General features: G+C 52.8%; 2 protein-coding genes and 1 pseudogene across 8 annotated transcripts in view; 2 read left to right on the top strand and 1 right to left on the bottom strand.

Moving 5' to 3' along the window:
- The window catches only part of SMPD3 (sphingomyelin phosphodiesterase 3), an 82,410-nt gene extending 78,778 nt beyond the window's left edge, over positions 1-3,632 (top strand). For 2 of the 3 annotated variants that reach the window (XM_067718578.1, XM_067718577.1), the window contains one exon: positions 235-3,632. In XM_067718578.1, the coding sequence (XP_067574679.1) occupies positions 235-622 (388 nt within the window). In that variant the 3' untranslated portion in view covers positions 623-3,632. The remainder of the gene's footprint in view (positions 1-234) is intronic. The other variant, XM_067718579.1, reaches the window with a different exon arrangement.
- The window catches only part of LOC137215410 (ras GTPase-activating protein-binding protein 1 pseudogene), a 69,804-nt pseudogene that overhangs the window by 34,968 nt on the left and 18,274 nt on the right, over positions 1-16,562 (top strand).
- Positions 4,684-16,562, bottom strand: part of PRMT7 (protein arginine methyltransferase 7) — a 49,188-nt gene continuing 37,309 nt past the window's right edge. For all 5 annotated transcript variants that reach the window (XM_067718572.1, XM_067718574.1, XM_067718575.1 and 2 more), the window contains exons 11-18: positions 15,950-16,033; positions 15,513-15,560; positions 14,750-14,839; positions 10,688-10,849; positions 9,302-9,376; positions 6,172-6,332; positions 5,149-5,245; positions 4,684-4,910 (exon numbers count right to left, since the gene is read on the bottom strand). In XM_067718572.1, coding sequence (XP_067574673.1) covers positions 4,731-4,910; positions 5,149-5,245; positions 6,172-6,332; positions 9,302-9,376; positions 10,688-10,849; positions 14,750-14,839; positions 15,513-15,560; positions 15,950-16,033 — 897 coding nt within the window. In that variant the 3' untranslated portion in view covers positions 4,684-4,730. The remainder of the gene's footprint in view (positions 4,911-5,148; positions 5,246-6,171; positions 6,333-9,301; positions 9,377-10,687; positions 10,850-14,749; positions 14,840-15,512; positions 15,561-15,949; positions 16,034-16,562) is intronic.

Below are 16,562 nucleotides of genomic sequence, written 5' to 3'. Positions count from 1 at the left end.
ACGGTGGACATGGGACGCTCCCACGCAGATTCTGGAGTGGCCCAGGTCGGTCAGGAACTCAGACTCAGGTGCGGTCTCTGTCCATCCCAGTCCCTTTTGGGGCTCACAGGGAAGACAGATCTTAAATGCAGGGGTTTGGTCTGACTTGCGGGCAGAACGCGGCTCCACACTCAGGACCTGGACCGCAGCGGGGGCGGGGCTCACCTTGCCTTCCTGTGCCTTCTGTGTGAGCAGGGTCCTGGAGAGCGAGGAAGGTCGTCGCGAGTACCTCGCCTTCCCCAGCAGCAAGAGCCCTGGGGGAGGCCAGAAGGGACGCAAAGAGCTGCTGAAGGGCAACGGCAGGCGCATTGACTACATGCTGCACGGGGAGGAGGGGCTGTGCCCAGACTGGAAGGCCGTGAGTCTGGGCTGGGCTGGGCTGGGCATAGGGGACCCTAGCCCTGCACCCCTTGGCAGCACTGAGCTCTCCTCTGGAAATGGGACGTGCCCATCCAGGAGGCCTTTGGGGCCCATGGATCCTCCCACCCCTCTGCCTTCAGGAAGGTCTGGGCCAGGCCTCTCCTTTACAGGATGCCCTTTGGGTCTAACTGGGATGTTTCTCCTCCCCCCGCCCAGGAGGTAGAAGAATTCAGTTTCATCACCCAGCTGTCGGGCCTGACAGACCACCTCCCGGTGGCCATGCGACTGATGGTATCTGCGGGGGAGGAGGAGGCATAAATGGGCCAAGTCATCACGAGCAGCAGGGCCTCCGCCAGCCCTCTGAGCTGCAGTCCCTCCCTGGCCATGTCCCCTCAGCGAGCACCACCCGTGCTGGGGGAGGCGGGCAGGGGCCTGGGAGAGCTGCAGCCAGTCCTGGGTGAGCTGGAACCAGCGCTGCCCAGCACCTCTGGGCACTCGCCATGGACAGGAGTCAGGCCGGGCTTGGGAGTCCTGGCTGCCCAACCAGTGCCATTCTTTCAAATTGTTATTTTCTACAAATCTACAGCACAACCTAGTTTGTAACCCGTGGGTTAGTATGAGAACCGGGTTTCTGTACTCTTTGTATCTCTTTTCAAGCTTCGTCCAGGGTTCATTATTTTTGTCTGCTGCCATGTTGTCTCGCATGCCTGCACCCTCGCATGCACGCTGCCCGCATGCCATGTGCCACGCTGTAGCCACAGACCCCTCACTTGGGCCTCACCCAAGGCCAAACTCCAAACACAATCAGAACCAGCCAAAGAAGCATTCCTGGACACACGGCCGCCGGCTCGCCACCTCCAGCCTGGACAGCTCATGAGCAGGGACCGTGAGGGCTGTGTCCAGTTACCAGCGAGCCCGGGCTCTTCCCCAGGGTCTTGCATTCAAGGGCGATTACATTTTAAAGAAAATCAAAAAAGTTAAGAACAAAAACAACCCTTCACTTTAAAGGGTCTGCAAGCCACGAGGGAGAATGCTGCTTTTCCTAAGACAGGCACAGCAGAGCCTGGAGCCTCCCTTGGAGACTCCAATCTGGGCAATGGAGCCATAGACGGGAATCCAAGGAAAGAGCATCACTTTTTTACAGGAAAAAGGGCAACTCACGGCATTAGGGGGGAGGGGAACTTCTGGTTTTGAAAATGATAGATTTGTAGCTTCTCTTCTGTCAAAACCAACACATCCTCTTTCTGCCTGATCCTGTCTCCCCTCCGGACACCCTTCTGGTTTGGGACCAATCTTTTCCTGGGGACTGTCCCCATCCACGTGCTGGCTGAGCTCAGGAACCGTCCACCTGCCTCTGGGTGGGGCTGCGGCTCTGTCCTCCCAGGCCAATCCTCAACAGCAACCCGATCTGGGGGCCCTGGACAAAGGGGCTGGAAGCCAAGGCACAGAGCAGCCTGTCCCCTCACCAGCGTGCAGGCCGGGGGTGGCAAGGCCAATGGCCACTGCTCGCCCCAGGCAGGGAGTGATACTGGCTGGCATCCACTCTGCCACCATGTGACCAGGGCCAGCCCCAGGCACACGCGCACAGCATGGCAGAGCCTGCAGGTGAAGCCCACAGCTCCTCATCCCACGGCAGCACTGCCTCTGCCCACTGGCCTTTTTAAACTCACCTGGGGACGCCCCCCAGAGTCACGCAGGGAGGGTTTTGTCTGCTTCCAGGTGCGAGGCCCCTTCGACTCTGGGAGCTGTTACTGACAACTCCCAATGGTCTCCCCTCTTCACAGCGCCCCAACCCATGTGCCCGCCTGGCTCGAGGCCAGTTCTGCCCAACGAGGCTGGGGACACACCAGGACCATGCTGCCAGGAGCCTCCTGGTGCCAATAAGCTGATGCTGTGCCTTGTCACCCACTGAGCTGCAAGAGGGACCAAGAGGGGGCCAAGGCCAGAGGCCAGGCCTGCGCTGGAGTAAGACACTCCTGAGAGCCACACTCACAGTGGCACTGGTTGGTCTGAATGCCCCTGGCTGGGGCAGCAGCTGAGCTGAGGGCCTCACTGCTTGGAGCACTTCCCTGGCCAGGCCCCCAGTCCCACCCCCCAAGTCAAGCCAGGAGGGGCTGCTCACCGTCTAGGGTGTAGTCCTCCTTGGGCTCTCTGCTGCACCCCTCCTCCAAGGCTGTGGCTCTTGAGGCCCTGGCTAGGCTTCACTGGATCAGAGGTCTCCAATCCCAGGAGCAGCCAGGAATCTGCTCACAGGTGGAGCTCAACGGGGCAGATGTGATGCCTAGATGTCTGGGCCTGAGCCGAGGCCCCTAGGCTGCGGGTCAGCTGTGTACCCAGGACAGCAGCGGAAGCAGGGCCAGGGCTCCTGAAGCAGAGCGACTCCAGCACAGCTTTCATCCTTCAGAGGGGCCGCCTGCCTCCCAGGGCAGCTGGGGAGGAGCCAAGGCACAGGGGGCCATGCTTCTCTCCCTACTCACAGGGCGGCCTTAGGCAAGTCATACCTCCCTGTGCCTCAGTCATTTGCTGTCCTAACAAGGTCACCTCTGCCCAGCCTGCCTAGTGTCCAGAGCAGAGCTGGCCTGGCTCCCCTCTCCCCTCGCACTGCCCTCTGGCAGGGCCTCAGCACTGAGGCCGCCATCACCCAGCCACGAGTTTCATCAAGCCTGTGCACCCCCGGGTCTATGTACAAGCCAGACTTTTCCATTCCGATTTTTAAAAAAGAAAGAAAAGAAATATCTCAGATGTTTCTGTGGCATCTAGGCCTGGGAAGGATGGACCAGGGGTCACCCAAATCCCCAAGGCCCTGCACCTGCCCCGGGCCCAGCCTCCTCCAGAGAAGGCAGGAGGCAGGGGTCAACTTTGGAAGAAAACGGTCATTTCATTTGTCCAGACCACCTTGAGTTTTAAGTATGGATATTAATCTTGATGCTTTTTAACTATTGTATTAACTTGCTGAGATTTAGAAATACTGTTTTAAAAAAGAAAAAAAGACTTTTTTAATTTCTGTATTTTTTTCTGTATTGTATCCTCATGGGACATTAGGGGTTTTATATGGTAAGCACACCTGAGGTTTTGGTAAGAACATTATCAAATATATATCCAGACGATTCTTCCCTAGAAGAAAAACAATCTTTACACCTGATAAAATATTTTGAAAAGAGAGGTGTTTTTTTTTTCCTTTACTGGTGCTGAAAGGATGGATAATGAGGAAAAAATAAAACTGTGAGGCTCAAGGCTGGTGTTCTCCACTCATTTAAGTGAAAAGCTAGGCTGGGCCCTGCTCTGACTCCAAGGGGCTAGGCGGCCAAGCGGGGCTGTGGGGAGGCCACTGTGGGGGGCCTGCCTTTCCTGCCTCTCCCCACAGGATGGGCACAGCCTGAGTCTGCCCTGAACCACCAGGAAATCAGGCCCCTTGGGTTCTCTTACTCCCTCTGGAACTGGGAGTAAACAGCAGAAGGGCACCTTGAGTGTGGGAAGAAACAAGGCTAGGGCCTCCTTGGGGCTCTCTGACCTTCTCTGGCAAGGCAACGTCGGGGTGACTGCACTCATACCCATCCGCCCCAGACTTCTAGGGGACGAGGTCCTTCTGCTAAAAGAGGGGCACACGGGAAAGGGCCGTACCTCCTGGCTCCCTTCTGATGGCTGGTTTCCTGGGTCTGCCTCTGAGGAACTGCTTTGGGACAGCCTCCTCCCTATCCTCTGAAAAGCAGCCTGGTGTCTAGGTGCTGGTCTTGGTCACCTGCTGGTGCTGCACATGGAGGCCAGACCCTTACAAATGTGGACTGGTGCCACTACTTAGCAAGTGAAAGGGTCTGAACTCGGTCTTTGGCCTGGCCCTGCCAGGGTCTTCAAGGCCTGGGGCCCAGCCATAAGTCTGCGACTCTGCCCCCAGAAGCCCCTCCTAGCTGAAGCAGGCAGGTGGGACTCAAAGGTCCCCAGTGCAGGCCAGGCTAGGCCAGCTCCCACGAGAGCAGCATGCCCACCCCAGCACTGCATAGCCAAGAGCAGCCCAAGCTGCCCAGCCCAGTCAACTCTGGCTCCGCTCCCTGGTTGGGTAGGAGGGACGCTGTAGCCTTGGAGCTTTCTGAGCACTTCATAACCACTGCAGGGTGGGCTCCTTGGCCCCTCCTCAGCTCCAAAGCCATCCCCGCTTCCCACCATATCTGGAGCAAGGAGCCACAGAGCAAAAACACAAAAAGGGAAGAGGTCTCCTCCAAGCCCAGAGGCCGAGCCGGGCCCTGAAAGGAGAGGCGCCTTCACCTTCCTTCACAGAAAGCCACACCATTCAGAGCCTGGCACCCTCAGCCACTTTATTTCTCAACGAGTGAGGGTCAGCACCCACGGTCCAGGGCATCTGAGAGCGTGAAATCCACAGTGACATCTCCAGTGTGGGGGTGGAACTCCACGGTGTAGGTGATGGTCTGGGGGCCACCTGGTGGCACTCTGGGGTCTAGTGTGGTGTTGAAGAAGTACACAGCCTGCTTGCAGTGGGGGTTCCAGCAACAGTACCCCTGCAGGGGAAGCAGCAAGAAGGCGGTGAGGGCTTCTGACACCCCAGCACCCTCCTGGCCAGCCTCCAGCCCAGGCAGCTCGTGGTGGGAAGCTGCTGTTCAGGGCCGGGTGACCTGGGGCCACTGAGGAGTTATCATCTGGCTGAACTTGCCAGGAACACCTGGAGCGCAGGCAGGTGGCACGGCGGCACCTGCTCTCAGGGCCGGCCCACTCTGGGACCCGCGCACACAGCACTACCTTGTCCTCCGCAGGCTTCAGGAGGCCGGTGCTGACCGTGCTGTCCGGGGTCAGGTGGTATTCCATCCACAGGACGGCTCCGTGGCTCCTCCCAGACCTGGGGGTGAGGGTGGGATGGGGGGTGGGAACGTTGGGCCAAAAACAAACAGCTGCACGAGAGACTGGCTAAGCATGGTCATGGCTCCCCTCTGCTTTTCAGAAACCTCTCGTCTCTTCCACTTCCATCCTGCCCAGTGAGGAGGCTCCTAACACTCCAACTGACTAAGGCAACTCAGTAAAATGCTGAGCAAGAAGAGCCACAACCCAAAGCTCCCACTCACTCCCCACAGCCTGGCCAAATACTCAAGAGTAACCCTGGGGCAGGGCCAGCTTGCTGCCGGACCAGCCTCCTCGGCCTGAGGTCACAGAAAGGTTTGGCTCAGAAGGCTCAGAGAGGAGTCCAGGCATCAAAGTCTAGAAGAGCTCTCCCAGATACTCTGGATGGCAGGCACAGATGGGCAACTGTCCTGCCTCCCCCTTGTCACAGGAGCCCAAAGGGGTTCTGGGCTCACGGCCTCCACCCAGTTAGAAGAAAGTTTTTCCTCTGGGAAGAAGCCGCCCCTCCCCATGAAGGGAGCTAGGGCTGGAGCTGGATGGGCCTGACCGTGCATCACAACGACAGCCCCTACCAATTCCTAACCTGCTTTAATTCCCAGGAGAGTTCAGGAATATGATCCACTGGGTAACCATAGCAACCAAATTCACATTTCTCTGCAGCTGTGTGTACCATGCTGCTTAGCTCAAAGGGAGCCTCAGATGTGGGAGGATCTGAGAGAGCCCACTCTGGCTCGCCCTCCCCACCCAGAAGCTGTGGGGACCCACTATACACTCAGGGCCACTTCAGGAGGGGCAAGGCTGAGACAAGGACAGCCATCCCACCCACATGAAAGTGGCCAAAGTAAGTGCTTAGCCACTTGGGCAATAACTATGAGAAAACAACCCTGCCACTTCCCCCACTGCCCCCACCTTGGAGACCACGCTCACCTCTTCAGCTCGATGGCACCCTCAGCACAGACAGGCTGCAGGGGGACCGGCTGCCGAAAATCAAAGGTCAGGATCTGCTGGGGCTCGGAGCGGCTGCGGCACGGGTACTCCCACAGTGGGTGGGGCTCGGCCTCCTTGCTCTCCCTGAAGTCGAGGGCGTGCTGAGAAGGGAAGAGGAGGTAGGGGTGTGCAGAGACAGAGCCGGGCGACCAGGGAACAAGGCCATGTCCTCGGCTCCAGGGTTTATCTATGCCAGTGGCCCCTAACCTCCATGGCCCTGGTCCCTCAGGGTAATTGCCATAGTCACGTGGGGCAATGGGTCCTCACAAAAGACCACAGGTGCCTAGCCAGACCAGCTGGCTTCTGTTCCTGCCACCATTCACAAGCCGTTTCCTCAGTAAGTCACTCTAAGCTTCATTATCTCCCTTTTAAAACTGGATGACTGGGAATTCCCTGGTGGCGCAGTGGTTAAGAATCTGCCTGCCAATGCAGGGTTCGATTCCTGGTCCGGGAAGACCCCACATGCCGCAGAGCAACTAAGCCCATGTGCCACAACTACTGAGCCTGCGCTCCAGAGCCACCAAGCCACAACTACTGAGCCCGCGAGCCACAACTACTGAAACCCGCATGCCTAGAGCGCATGCTCCACAACAAGAGAAGCCACTGCAATGAGAAGCCCGCGCACCGCAACGAAGAGTAGCCTTCCGCTCACCGCAGCTAGAGAAAGCCCACGCGCAGCAACGAAGACCCAACCCAGCCAAAATAAATAAAGTAAAACACAATAAAATAAATAAAATAAAATATAAAACTGGATGACACTGCCCATCTCACGAGCTACCTTGAAGACCAACTGTCTATTGATGAAAATACCTGTCATTTGGACACTTGCCCATTCAGTGACCCTTTCTGAGCACTACAGCTGCCAGATCACCCCCATACAAGGCTCCCAGTCTAGATGGAGACAACTGGAAGACAAGCGAACACAGTGCCTGGGGGACACTGACCAGCTGAGAACAGGGCTGGGCAGGAGAGCTGCCCGGACGGGTGATCTCTAGGCTGCCTCTTGAAGGTTACACAGAAGTTGGCAGCAAAGAGGAGAGTGGACAAAGCCCAGCAGGGGAAGGGTGAAGAGCAGTGCAGAGCGGGCCGAACAGTGCGGGGTGACTGCTGGGGTGGGAGTAAGGGCTCAGGGAGCCTTACAGGGTTTTCCTGCAGGAGACAGACAGGGCCAGACTTCGGATCTACAGATTCACCTGGGCTCCCTGCGGAGGAAGGCTGACTGGGAGAGGCAGGAGGGTGCATGGTCAGACAACGAGAGATCAAAGTGCCCCAGACCAGACCAGCAGCAGCGGGGGAAGAAAACTGGCTCACAAAGGACCTGATGGTTATGGAACCCAACAACCAACTGCAAGGGAAGGTGAAGACTTGTCTGGGAGGTTGCTGGGGCCCTGAGCCCAGCAGGCAGGTATGAAGCGGCAGCAGGTCTAGGACAGGAGCACTGGAAGGGGCCAGGCTCAGGGAGGGGAAAGAGAAGATGGATTCTGGAAGCATCAGGTCACAATGCTTGAAGTCATCTCGGTGGAGAATCCACAGCTCTTAGCTATTTGGTCTGAGCTCAGGAGAGATGCAGACACTGGCCAGCAAAGAGAGAAGATGGGGACAGCTATGGGGGTCTGGGCAGGGGCCTGGGGGAGACCTAGAACACAGGACACATTAGGGGATGAGAAGAGGGGAGGAATCCAGGAAGGAGCCTGAGAAGTGGCCAGGGGGAGCCCGGGTGTGCAGTGGTTTCTAGAAGAATCGAACAGTTAGTGGTATGCTGTGAAGAGGCAGGTAAGATGGAAACTGAAAATGTCCACTGGATTTATTTACTTAAAATATGTTTACACAAGTAATCCACAATCACTGTAGAAAAACTGTAAACAGAAAGATAAGCAAAATGAGGAAAATATTAACCACTTCCTAATCACACAACTAACATTTTGGTGTCCACTGCTCCACCCCTTTTTCTCTGCATGTGCAAATTTTTTCTAATTAAAAAGAAATTGGGGCAACTTCCCTGGTGGCACACTGGTTAAGAATCAGCCTGCCAACGCAGGGGACATGGGTTCAAGCCCTGGTCTGGGAAGATCCCACAGGCCGCAGAGCAACTAAGCCTGTGCGCCACAACTACTGAGCCTGCGCTCTAGAGCCCGCGCTCTAGAGCCCGCAAGCCACAACTACTGAGTCCACATGCCACAACTACTGAAGCCCACGCGCCTAGAGCCTGTGCTCCGCAATAAGAGAAGCGACCGCAACGAGAAGCCCGTGCACTGCAACGAAGAGTCGCCCCCGCTCGCCACAACTAGAGAAAGCCCGTGTGCAGCAACGAAGACCCAACACAGCCAAAAATAAATAAATAAATTTATATTATTAAAAAAAAATTAATATTGTACACAATTTTTAAAGGTTACTTTCCATTTATAGTTATTACACGTGTGAATTTTCTTAATACATAAAAATGGGATGGTGCTCCCTGCCCTGCCCTTCTAATGGGGCTCATGACTCTTCACACCCATCCTGGCTGAGCCAAATATCGCTGGCACTTTCATGACTGCTCTGGGTTCTGGGAGATGGAGACCCTGGTGGCTGACTCGATCCCCTACTGATGTACAAATAACCCTGCAGGACCTTCCTTGCACATCCCACCCCCCTCCATGCTCTAGCACTTTCCCCTGGAATAGAGTCCCCAAAATGAAAATAGCTGGCTCAGAAGGTTGCCAAAATTGCCTTCTAGAGAGACCGTCCGAAAAGAGAACAAGCTGCTGACACTGGCAGGAATGGTTCCAGTGGCCTGGTGGTGGACAGGCCCCAACCCAAAATTCTGATTCAGGGGTTACAGCCCAGGGGCTAGAATGGCCTAATACCAGCCAGACTTGGAGACCCAATGGCTCTCAGGTTCATGCTCATGGTGAACAAAGTAGAACGGATACACCTGCCCTCGCTGCCCCCAACAGAGGAGCTCTCTGCGTGCTGCCTGCACTGCCCAACCCAGGTCCCTCCATGGAAGCCACACGTCCCCATCAGAAGCCTGTGGCCATGTGGAGTGGGTGGGTGGGACACTGTGGGTGGGAGCTGTGGCCCTGCCTACCTTAATCATATCATCCATGATGTGCACATTGAAGCCTTCACAGTCACCACAGGGGCTCCGGATCCTCCACAGGTCCTGTAAGGAAGGCACAGCCTTACTGACACCCACCCAGCCAGGGCACACCAACATCCGCACTCACCCAATGGGGGCAGGTGGGCAGGCACACCAAGGGCTCTGTGGGACAGCACAGAGATGTCCACGCCCACCCAGGCACACGGAAGTGTGGTGACAAGAGCAGGAAGGGTAAGTGAGGTCAGGCTGGGGGGCTGCCCCAGGTCCAAACCTGAGGCACATCTTGCTGCTCCCGCAGGCGTGGAAGAAATGCCCACAGTTGAATGGGCCCAGAGACACCAAAGACCCAGGATGGTTCCTCAAACCTGTAAAGCCCCCCATGATCCCAAGCCCTCTCCTATGAGGGACAATCGGCCAGAGCTACCAGGATAGTGTCTCTCCCTCCTTGTCCATCCTGAACACCGGTTCATTGGGAAGAGCTCTATCAACCAGTTCTCGAGGCTCTACGCCTATAAAGAGAGCGTGAGGACAGGATCCCCGGAGGGGACCAGAGGTGCACTCTGGCCAGTCAACGTTGCATTCTCTGTCTCTTGGACATATGCCTAGGAACAGTGTCATTCTCCACATTCCCTCTTTGGCCATGAAAACCAGAATTTACATGGAATCTGATCAAGTGAATAAAAAACACAAAAGAAATGCCCAGAAAATTAAGTGATGGAACCACTAAGCTACCAATGGATAAAGCCGTTCTTATCAAAGAAATATCAAATGACATTCACGCTACATTTCAGGTTAAAAGCATTTCAAAATCCTTTTAATAAAAAATGCCTTTCCCAAAATGACTTTGTGACTGTGGTTCTGCTTTGATGAGAAAATTAAAATGAAGGTTTTCAATTTTTCTCGCATAAAGAAGCTGACTCGCCCATCTCAAAATGCTTTTAACAACGGGAGCCTCAGCTCTCTTTTTTTTTTTGCCAGAACAGTCACTTTATTAACAGGAAGCGGGGGCCAGGCCTCTCGGCCCAGTGTGGCGCGGGCTGTGTGTGAGGTATGGTAACAGAATTGGAGCCTCAGCTCTTAATGAGAGCAGAGCAAGCTGAACAGCTTATCTTCTGAAACTCTTAATTTATATTTTAAAATTATTCTGATAAACCATAATTGTAAAATGACAACACACAGCCATTTCCATTTCATGTGCCAAATTACTTCATTTTTTACAAAGGCAAGCCTCTTCTATTCAGTCCTGCAGTGTGATGACACAGAAAAACAGAGGCCCAAACTATTAAGACCCTAGGTGCTCCATCTGCATCCAAAGTCTTTACAAGAAAACAAGGTTCCCCCCATCCTCCGCCCGAAAACTTCTGGGTGGCCTACCCTGAACTCCACGACCATCATGTGCAGCGAGGCAGCCTGGGGCATCACCACAGCGCCAGGCGCCAGGTGCCTGTCCACAGCAGTCCGTACATACCAGAAGTACAGGTTGTGCCACGGAAGCAGGCTGGTGGTGAAGAACGGCTCACCCAGGAGGAGAGAAACCTGGCAATCAGAGCAAGAAGCAGGACCAGGGCGTCAGAAGGATTCGGCTGAGGAGTAAAGGACAGGTTACAAGTTTCACAGGCACATTCGTTCATTCATTCACTCACCCACTTGGTCAGTCAGTCAGTCAACAAGCATATCAAGGTCTGCACCTGCCCTTGAGGATACAAAGATGAGAAACAGACATGAGCCCTGCCCTCAGGAGTGCAGAGTGGAAGGGGCAGCAGACAAGGCTGGGGGCCGTCCTCAGAGAGTGCAGTAAGCTCTGACAGAAGCAAGGAAGGGGCTCGTGGAGAGACTCTAGAGGTAAGAGCATAGGGAAGAGTTTCCAGGATGGCATCCTGTAAACCCTACTCAAAGCCTTATCATGACAATTTATTATCAGCGCTAGTCTGTCTCCTTCACCAGGCTCGGAGACCACAGAAGTAGGGACAGAGAAGTGGCAGCACAGTATTCCCAGCACAGCACCTGGCCCAGAGCAGATGGTCAGTGAAGGTTTGCTGATTAGATGAATAAATGCATGAACAGGAGACAGAAAAGCAAAGGAGTAGGGATTACAGGCAGAGGGATGGGCAGAAGCAAAAGCAGGGGTGTGAAATAGAGAAAGGCCCTTTTGGGAGCTTGTCAGACGAGCAGGTGGGGTAGGACGGTAAAGAAAGGGTGAGGCCACAGAGGTGGAGAGAAGCCAGGTCACCAAAGGCAGCTGATGACAGATAAAGGGGACTGGACTCTGCCCTGGAGGCAAGAGGGGATCACGAAAAGCTTTAATCAGGGTTTAGTATGAGAAGGAATGTGCTTTAGAAAGATCCCTCAGGAGTTCCCTGGTGGCCTAGTGGTTAGGATTCTGGGCTTTCACTGCTGTGGCCCACGTTCAATCCCTGACTGGGGAACTGAGAGATCCCACAAGCCACACAGTGTGGCCAAAAAAAAAAAAAAAAAGAAAGATCCCCAAAGTATGTAGGAAGTAGGGAGGCTACCTGCAGGTGGAGCTGGGGACAGGACATGACTTGGGCGAGCACTGCTATAGTCCAGGCAAGGAGTGGGGAGTCTGTGTCAAAGGGAGGAGAACCAGACAGCAGATGCTGAGGAGCCAGACCACCCAGGGCTGGGCCCAAGCAGACAGGCATCAAGGACAGGGCCAGTCCAAGATGACACATGGGTTCCTAGTTGAGATGACAGAGATGCAGAAGGAAACAACGAAAACAGAAAGGGGTTAGCCCTGTGTATTCCCTGCTCCCCCAACACTGAGGCAAGAATGCCCACTCTCACCACTTCTACTCAACAGTGACCTGGAGTCTAGCCAGTGCACCATATCAATGGCTTTCAGAATTTAAATTTTCTTTCTTTCTCTTTTTTTTTTGGCCGTGCCGTGCGGCTTGTGGGATCTTAGTTCCCCAACCAGGGACTGAACTCATGCCCCCTGCAGTGGAAGCGTGGAGTCCTAACCATTGGACCGCCAGGGAATTCCCTAAATATCTTTTTAATCCTCAACTATAAGGGAAAGAAAGAGCAACTTGTACACGAATGATCAGAGCAGCATCCTTCATGGTAGCCAAAAAGGAGAAACCACCCAAATGTCCATAAACTGTCCATCAATATGGATACATAAATGTCCATCAGTATGGACAAATAAAATGTGGTACAGCCATACAGTGGAGTATTATTCAGCAGCAAAAATAAATGAAGTATTGATATATGCTGTAACATGAATGAACTCTGAAAGAAGCCACCTACAAAGGACTATACGTAGCATGATTCCATTTATATGAAATGTCCAGAACTGGCACATCCATACAGAAGGAAAACAGGCTAGTGGCTGCCTAGGGCTGGGAGGCTGGGGATAAATAGGGAGTGACTGCTAATGGGCAAGGAGTTTCTTTCTGGGTGATGAAAATGTTCTAAAATTGATTGTGGTGATGGCTGCATAATCTTATGAATATACTAAATCACTGAACCGTACACTTTAAATTTCCTTGCTGCATGAACCATATCTCAGAAAGAAAGCTGTTCTTAAAAAAAAGGCATGGGAGGAAAACAGGCAAAAGGCTTAAATAGATATTTCACTAAACAAGATATAGAATAGCTTATAAGCACATGAAAAGGTGTTCAACATTATTAGGCAAACACAACTCAAAACTACGAGACATCACCACACACCCACTAAAATGGCTATACTTAAAAAAAAAAAAAAAAAAAAAAAAGAGGGCTTCCCTGGTAGCGCAGTGGTTGAGAGTCCGCCTGCTGATGCAGGGGACACGGGTTCGTGCCCCGGTCCGGGAAGATCCCACGTGCCGCGGGGAAGCTAGGCCCGTGAGCCATGGCCGCTGAGCCTGTGCTCCACAACGGGAGAGGCCACAACAGTGAGAGGCCCACGTACCGCAAAAAAAAAAAAAAAAAAAAGAGACAATACGAAGTGTTGGTAAAGATATGGAGAAACTGGAACCCTCATACATTACTGGTTGGGATATAAAATGGTATACCCGCTTTGGATAACAGTTTAATAGTTTATTTAAAAGTTAAACAGTGAATTCCACTGCGGTCCAGTGGTTAGGACTCGGCACTTTCACTGCTGAGGGCCCAGGTTCAATCCCTGGTCAGGGAACTAATATCCCACAAGCCATATGGCACAGCAAAAAAAAAAAAAAAAAAAGAGTTAAACAAAAATATCACACAACCCAGCAATTCCAAGCCTAGGTATCTAAGGGAACCGAAAACACAAACCCTCACAAAGACTTAACATACCCATGCTCACAGTAGCATTATTCATAATAGTCAAAAACTGGAAACAATCCAAATGTCCACCAACAAGTGAATGGGTAAACCAAATATCACACAGTCATACACTGGAACACTACTCAGCATTGAAAAGGAACAAAATACTGACACATTCTACAACACGGATGAACCTTTCAGCCATGAACAGTGAAATAAGCCCGACACAAAAGACCACATATTGTATTATTCCACTCACACGAAATGCCAAGAAAAGGCAAAGTTACAGAGAGAGAAACCACATCAGCGGCTGCCTGGGGCTAGGGGCTGGGTGATGGAAGTTCTAAAACTAGACAGTGTGACAGTTATATAATTCTCTATATTTACTAAAAAATCTTCAAATTGTACACTTGGAATGGGTTAGTTTTATGGTATGTCAATTATATCTCAATAAAGGGGTTAAAAAAAATGTTGGCAAGAAAGATGACAGGTTCCAGCTTGAAGGGCCTGTGGGATATGTGAGATTTGAAGACCCGGCTTGGACACCCACGATTCCCACCTGGGAAGGGATGTGATGGTCTCGAGAGGAGATGCAACGGAAGAGGAGAGGACAGACAAGAAGAGAGCACCAAGGACACCTGCAGGGAAGGATCAAGTGAAGGAAGAGAGACCGATGAAGGACTGAGAAGGAGCAGCCAGAAAGAGAAGAGGAAACCCTGGAAAGGCAGCCTCTTAAGGGCCTAAAGAGAAGTATGTTGAGGAGGGAGAGGCCCCTGTTGTGAGGGTGCAGGAGGCCAGCGCGATGAAGCGACAAGGAGACCGTGTCTAGTAGCTAAGGTTACTGAGGGCCGGGAGCAGTTTCGGAGGCACACGGGGGACTGAGGAACAGATGGGAGGCGGAAGCGTGCACAGCAGTGCTGTGAAGGGAAAAGGGAGGGGACACGATGTGCCGAAGTCGCTCTTAGCAGAGCTCGTCTGCCGTTGCTGAAGGAGCAGCCATGAGCCACTTGAGAGCTGTGCAAGTATTTGCTCAGCAGGCATCTCTGCAAACCTCACCACACCCTCAACAGCGGCGAGTCCTTAGCTGGTGAGTGACTGGGGGACACACAGTGAGGTCCGGAGAAGGGGGCAGTCAGGCTGTCTCAGAGCCGTGCTGTCCAGAGCAAACGCAGAGCACTCACTACTTACCTTTTTACCCTCCAAGTCTGCAGGTGTTAATAATTCAGGCCGTTTCTCTATTATATTAATTTTATCTTCCAAGTGGTTAGCCTTGAAGATCTTAGAGAGAAAACAAAACTATTGTTTTTGTCCAGAAAAAGAACATCTCAGTTCCTTTATCTGTGTGCAGTTCTCTGGCCAAACAGTTCTGGAGCACCACTTTCAGCTGCTTTGCAGAACTTCTCCCATCCAAAGGCCGCCTACAGACCTCAGATGAGATCAGGAGCAAAATGTCATAAGAGCAAAAGAAATTTCTCTTGCAGGCACATTGGCAAGACTTAGCTGTAGGCTTGTAGTTCTGGTGGAGGTAGGTTATCCCTCAGAGAGGGAATCACAGGCCAGGAGGAGAAACACTGTCACAGAACCAACCAGTCAGGTCAGTTTGTGAGCAGTGACTCCGTGGGCGCTGGTGCCCCAGAAACAAATCTCAAATTCAGTTCTATCACCACAAAGACTTTAGTTTTTTTCATTTTATGTGAAGTGAGGAGAGAAGCCTAAACATCTTCAGCCACAACAAACAAAGTAGAGTCTAAACGCTCACTGCTATTCAACGGCAGCCCCAGAAGACTTCCAGGCCAGCTCTCGACTCAGGGGTCACAAGAACTTCACTGGCAGCTCCTACTTCTCCCAGTTCCCTTGGTACCAGCACTGCTTCAAAGCGATCAATCCCAGACTCAGGAAGGCAGGCCCCACAGGTCCCCTCATTATTTCAGTAACAACAATTATCACTTACTTTTTTCATCAGTCTATGAGAAGCTGCTGAATTCTCTATCGTAAATACCTGAAGAGGATACCATGCTATTAGTTGTAGGAGGTGCACTTAACAGAGAAAGAAAACAAAGATTAAAATGCAACTCCAAGGCAGAAGACAACATCTAACTAACTCTACCTGTGCTCATTATCCCCCTGGGACAGTACAACATTCTGCGCTGAGCCTAGCGAGGTGGCAGACTCAGACTCGGGAGCTGTGGCGATGGGGCAACAGCTATAGCCTGACTCCTGCCCGCACACGAGGCAACAACCCCTTAGCCACCAACACAAGCACGCCTGCCACATATGTGGCAGCTGCACTTGAAAGAGCTTTAGTCACAAAACCATGTACCCAGACCACATGACACCCGAACTCAAGGGCGGCCGTCAGGAACCTGGTAGAAGGCACATGTCCAGTACCTGCTCTGCCCCAAGGTGATGGGCCAGTATGGAGAGCAGACTGCCATCACTGATGCACAGGCAGACACTGTCCGGCTTAAGCACCTGCAGAAAAGAACAACCTCAGCACAGATTTTCTTACAATGTCAAGAAATTCCTGTTGACAAACTGACAGGAACATTTCCCATCTGACCCCCTAACTCACTCTGTGATTACTCAATCTTGATTTCCTCCTCACTCCATCCCCTACACAGCCCGGCTGGATCTTCCTATGCCCTAACACCAGTCATACCTGCCTCCCAGGCCCAGGTGGTAACCAGCCCCCCACTCCAACACAACCACCTCCCTCACCTCTCCCCACCATCAGGAAAGACTGTCCTCAAGCCATCCTAGAAGGCCCAGCTGAAGGGCTGCCCTGTTTATCAGAGGCAACCTCCCAATCCACAACCACAGGCCTCTTCCCTACCTGGTCACAGCACAGAAAGCTGTACGCATGTCAAATGACTCCCCAAAGCAGGAATGCCTTTATGGGTCAAGAGACTCCTCTGAGAGAAACTTAGGATGGTTGGGACCCTCCTTCCCCCCCAAAATGCAGGCATATGCATACGTGCACACATATTTTTCTGCATATGAC

This window comes from Pseudorca crassidens, chromosome 20, assembly GCF_039906515.1.
Source record: "Pseudorca crassidens isolate mPseCra1 chromosome 20, mPseCra1.hap1, whole genome shotgun sequence".
Taxonomy (NCBI): domain Eukaryota; kingdom Metazoa; phylum Chordata; class Mammalia; order Artiodactyla; family Delphinidae; genus Pseudorca; species Pseudorca crassidens.
The sequence above is the reverse complement of the archived record's forward strand: the minus strand, read 5'-3'. Positions and strand labels throughout refer to the sequence as shown.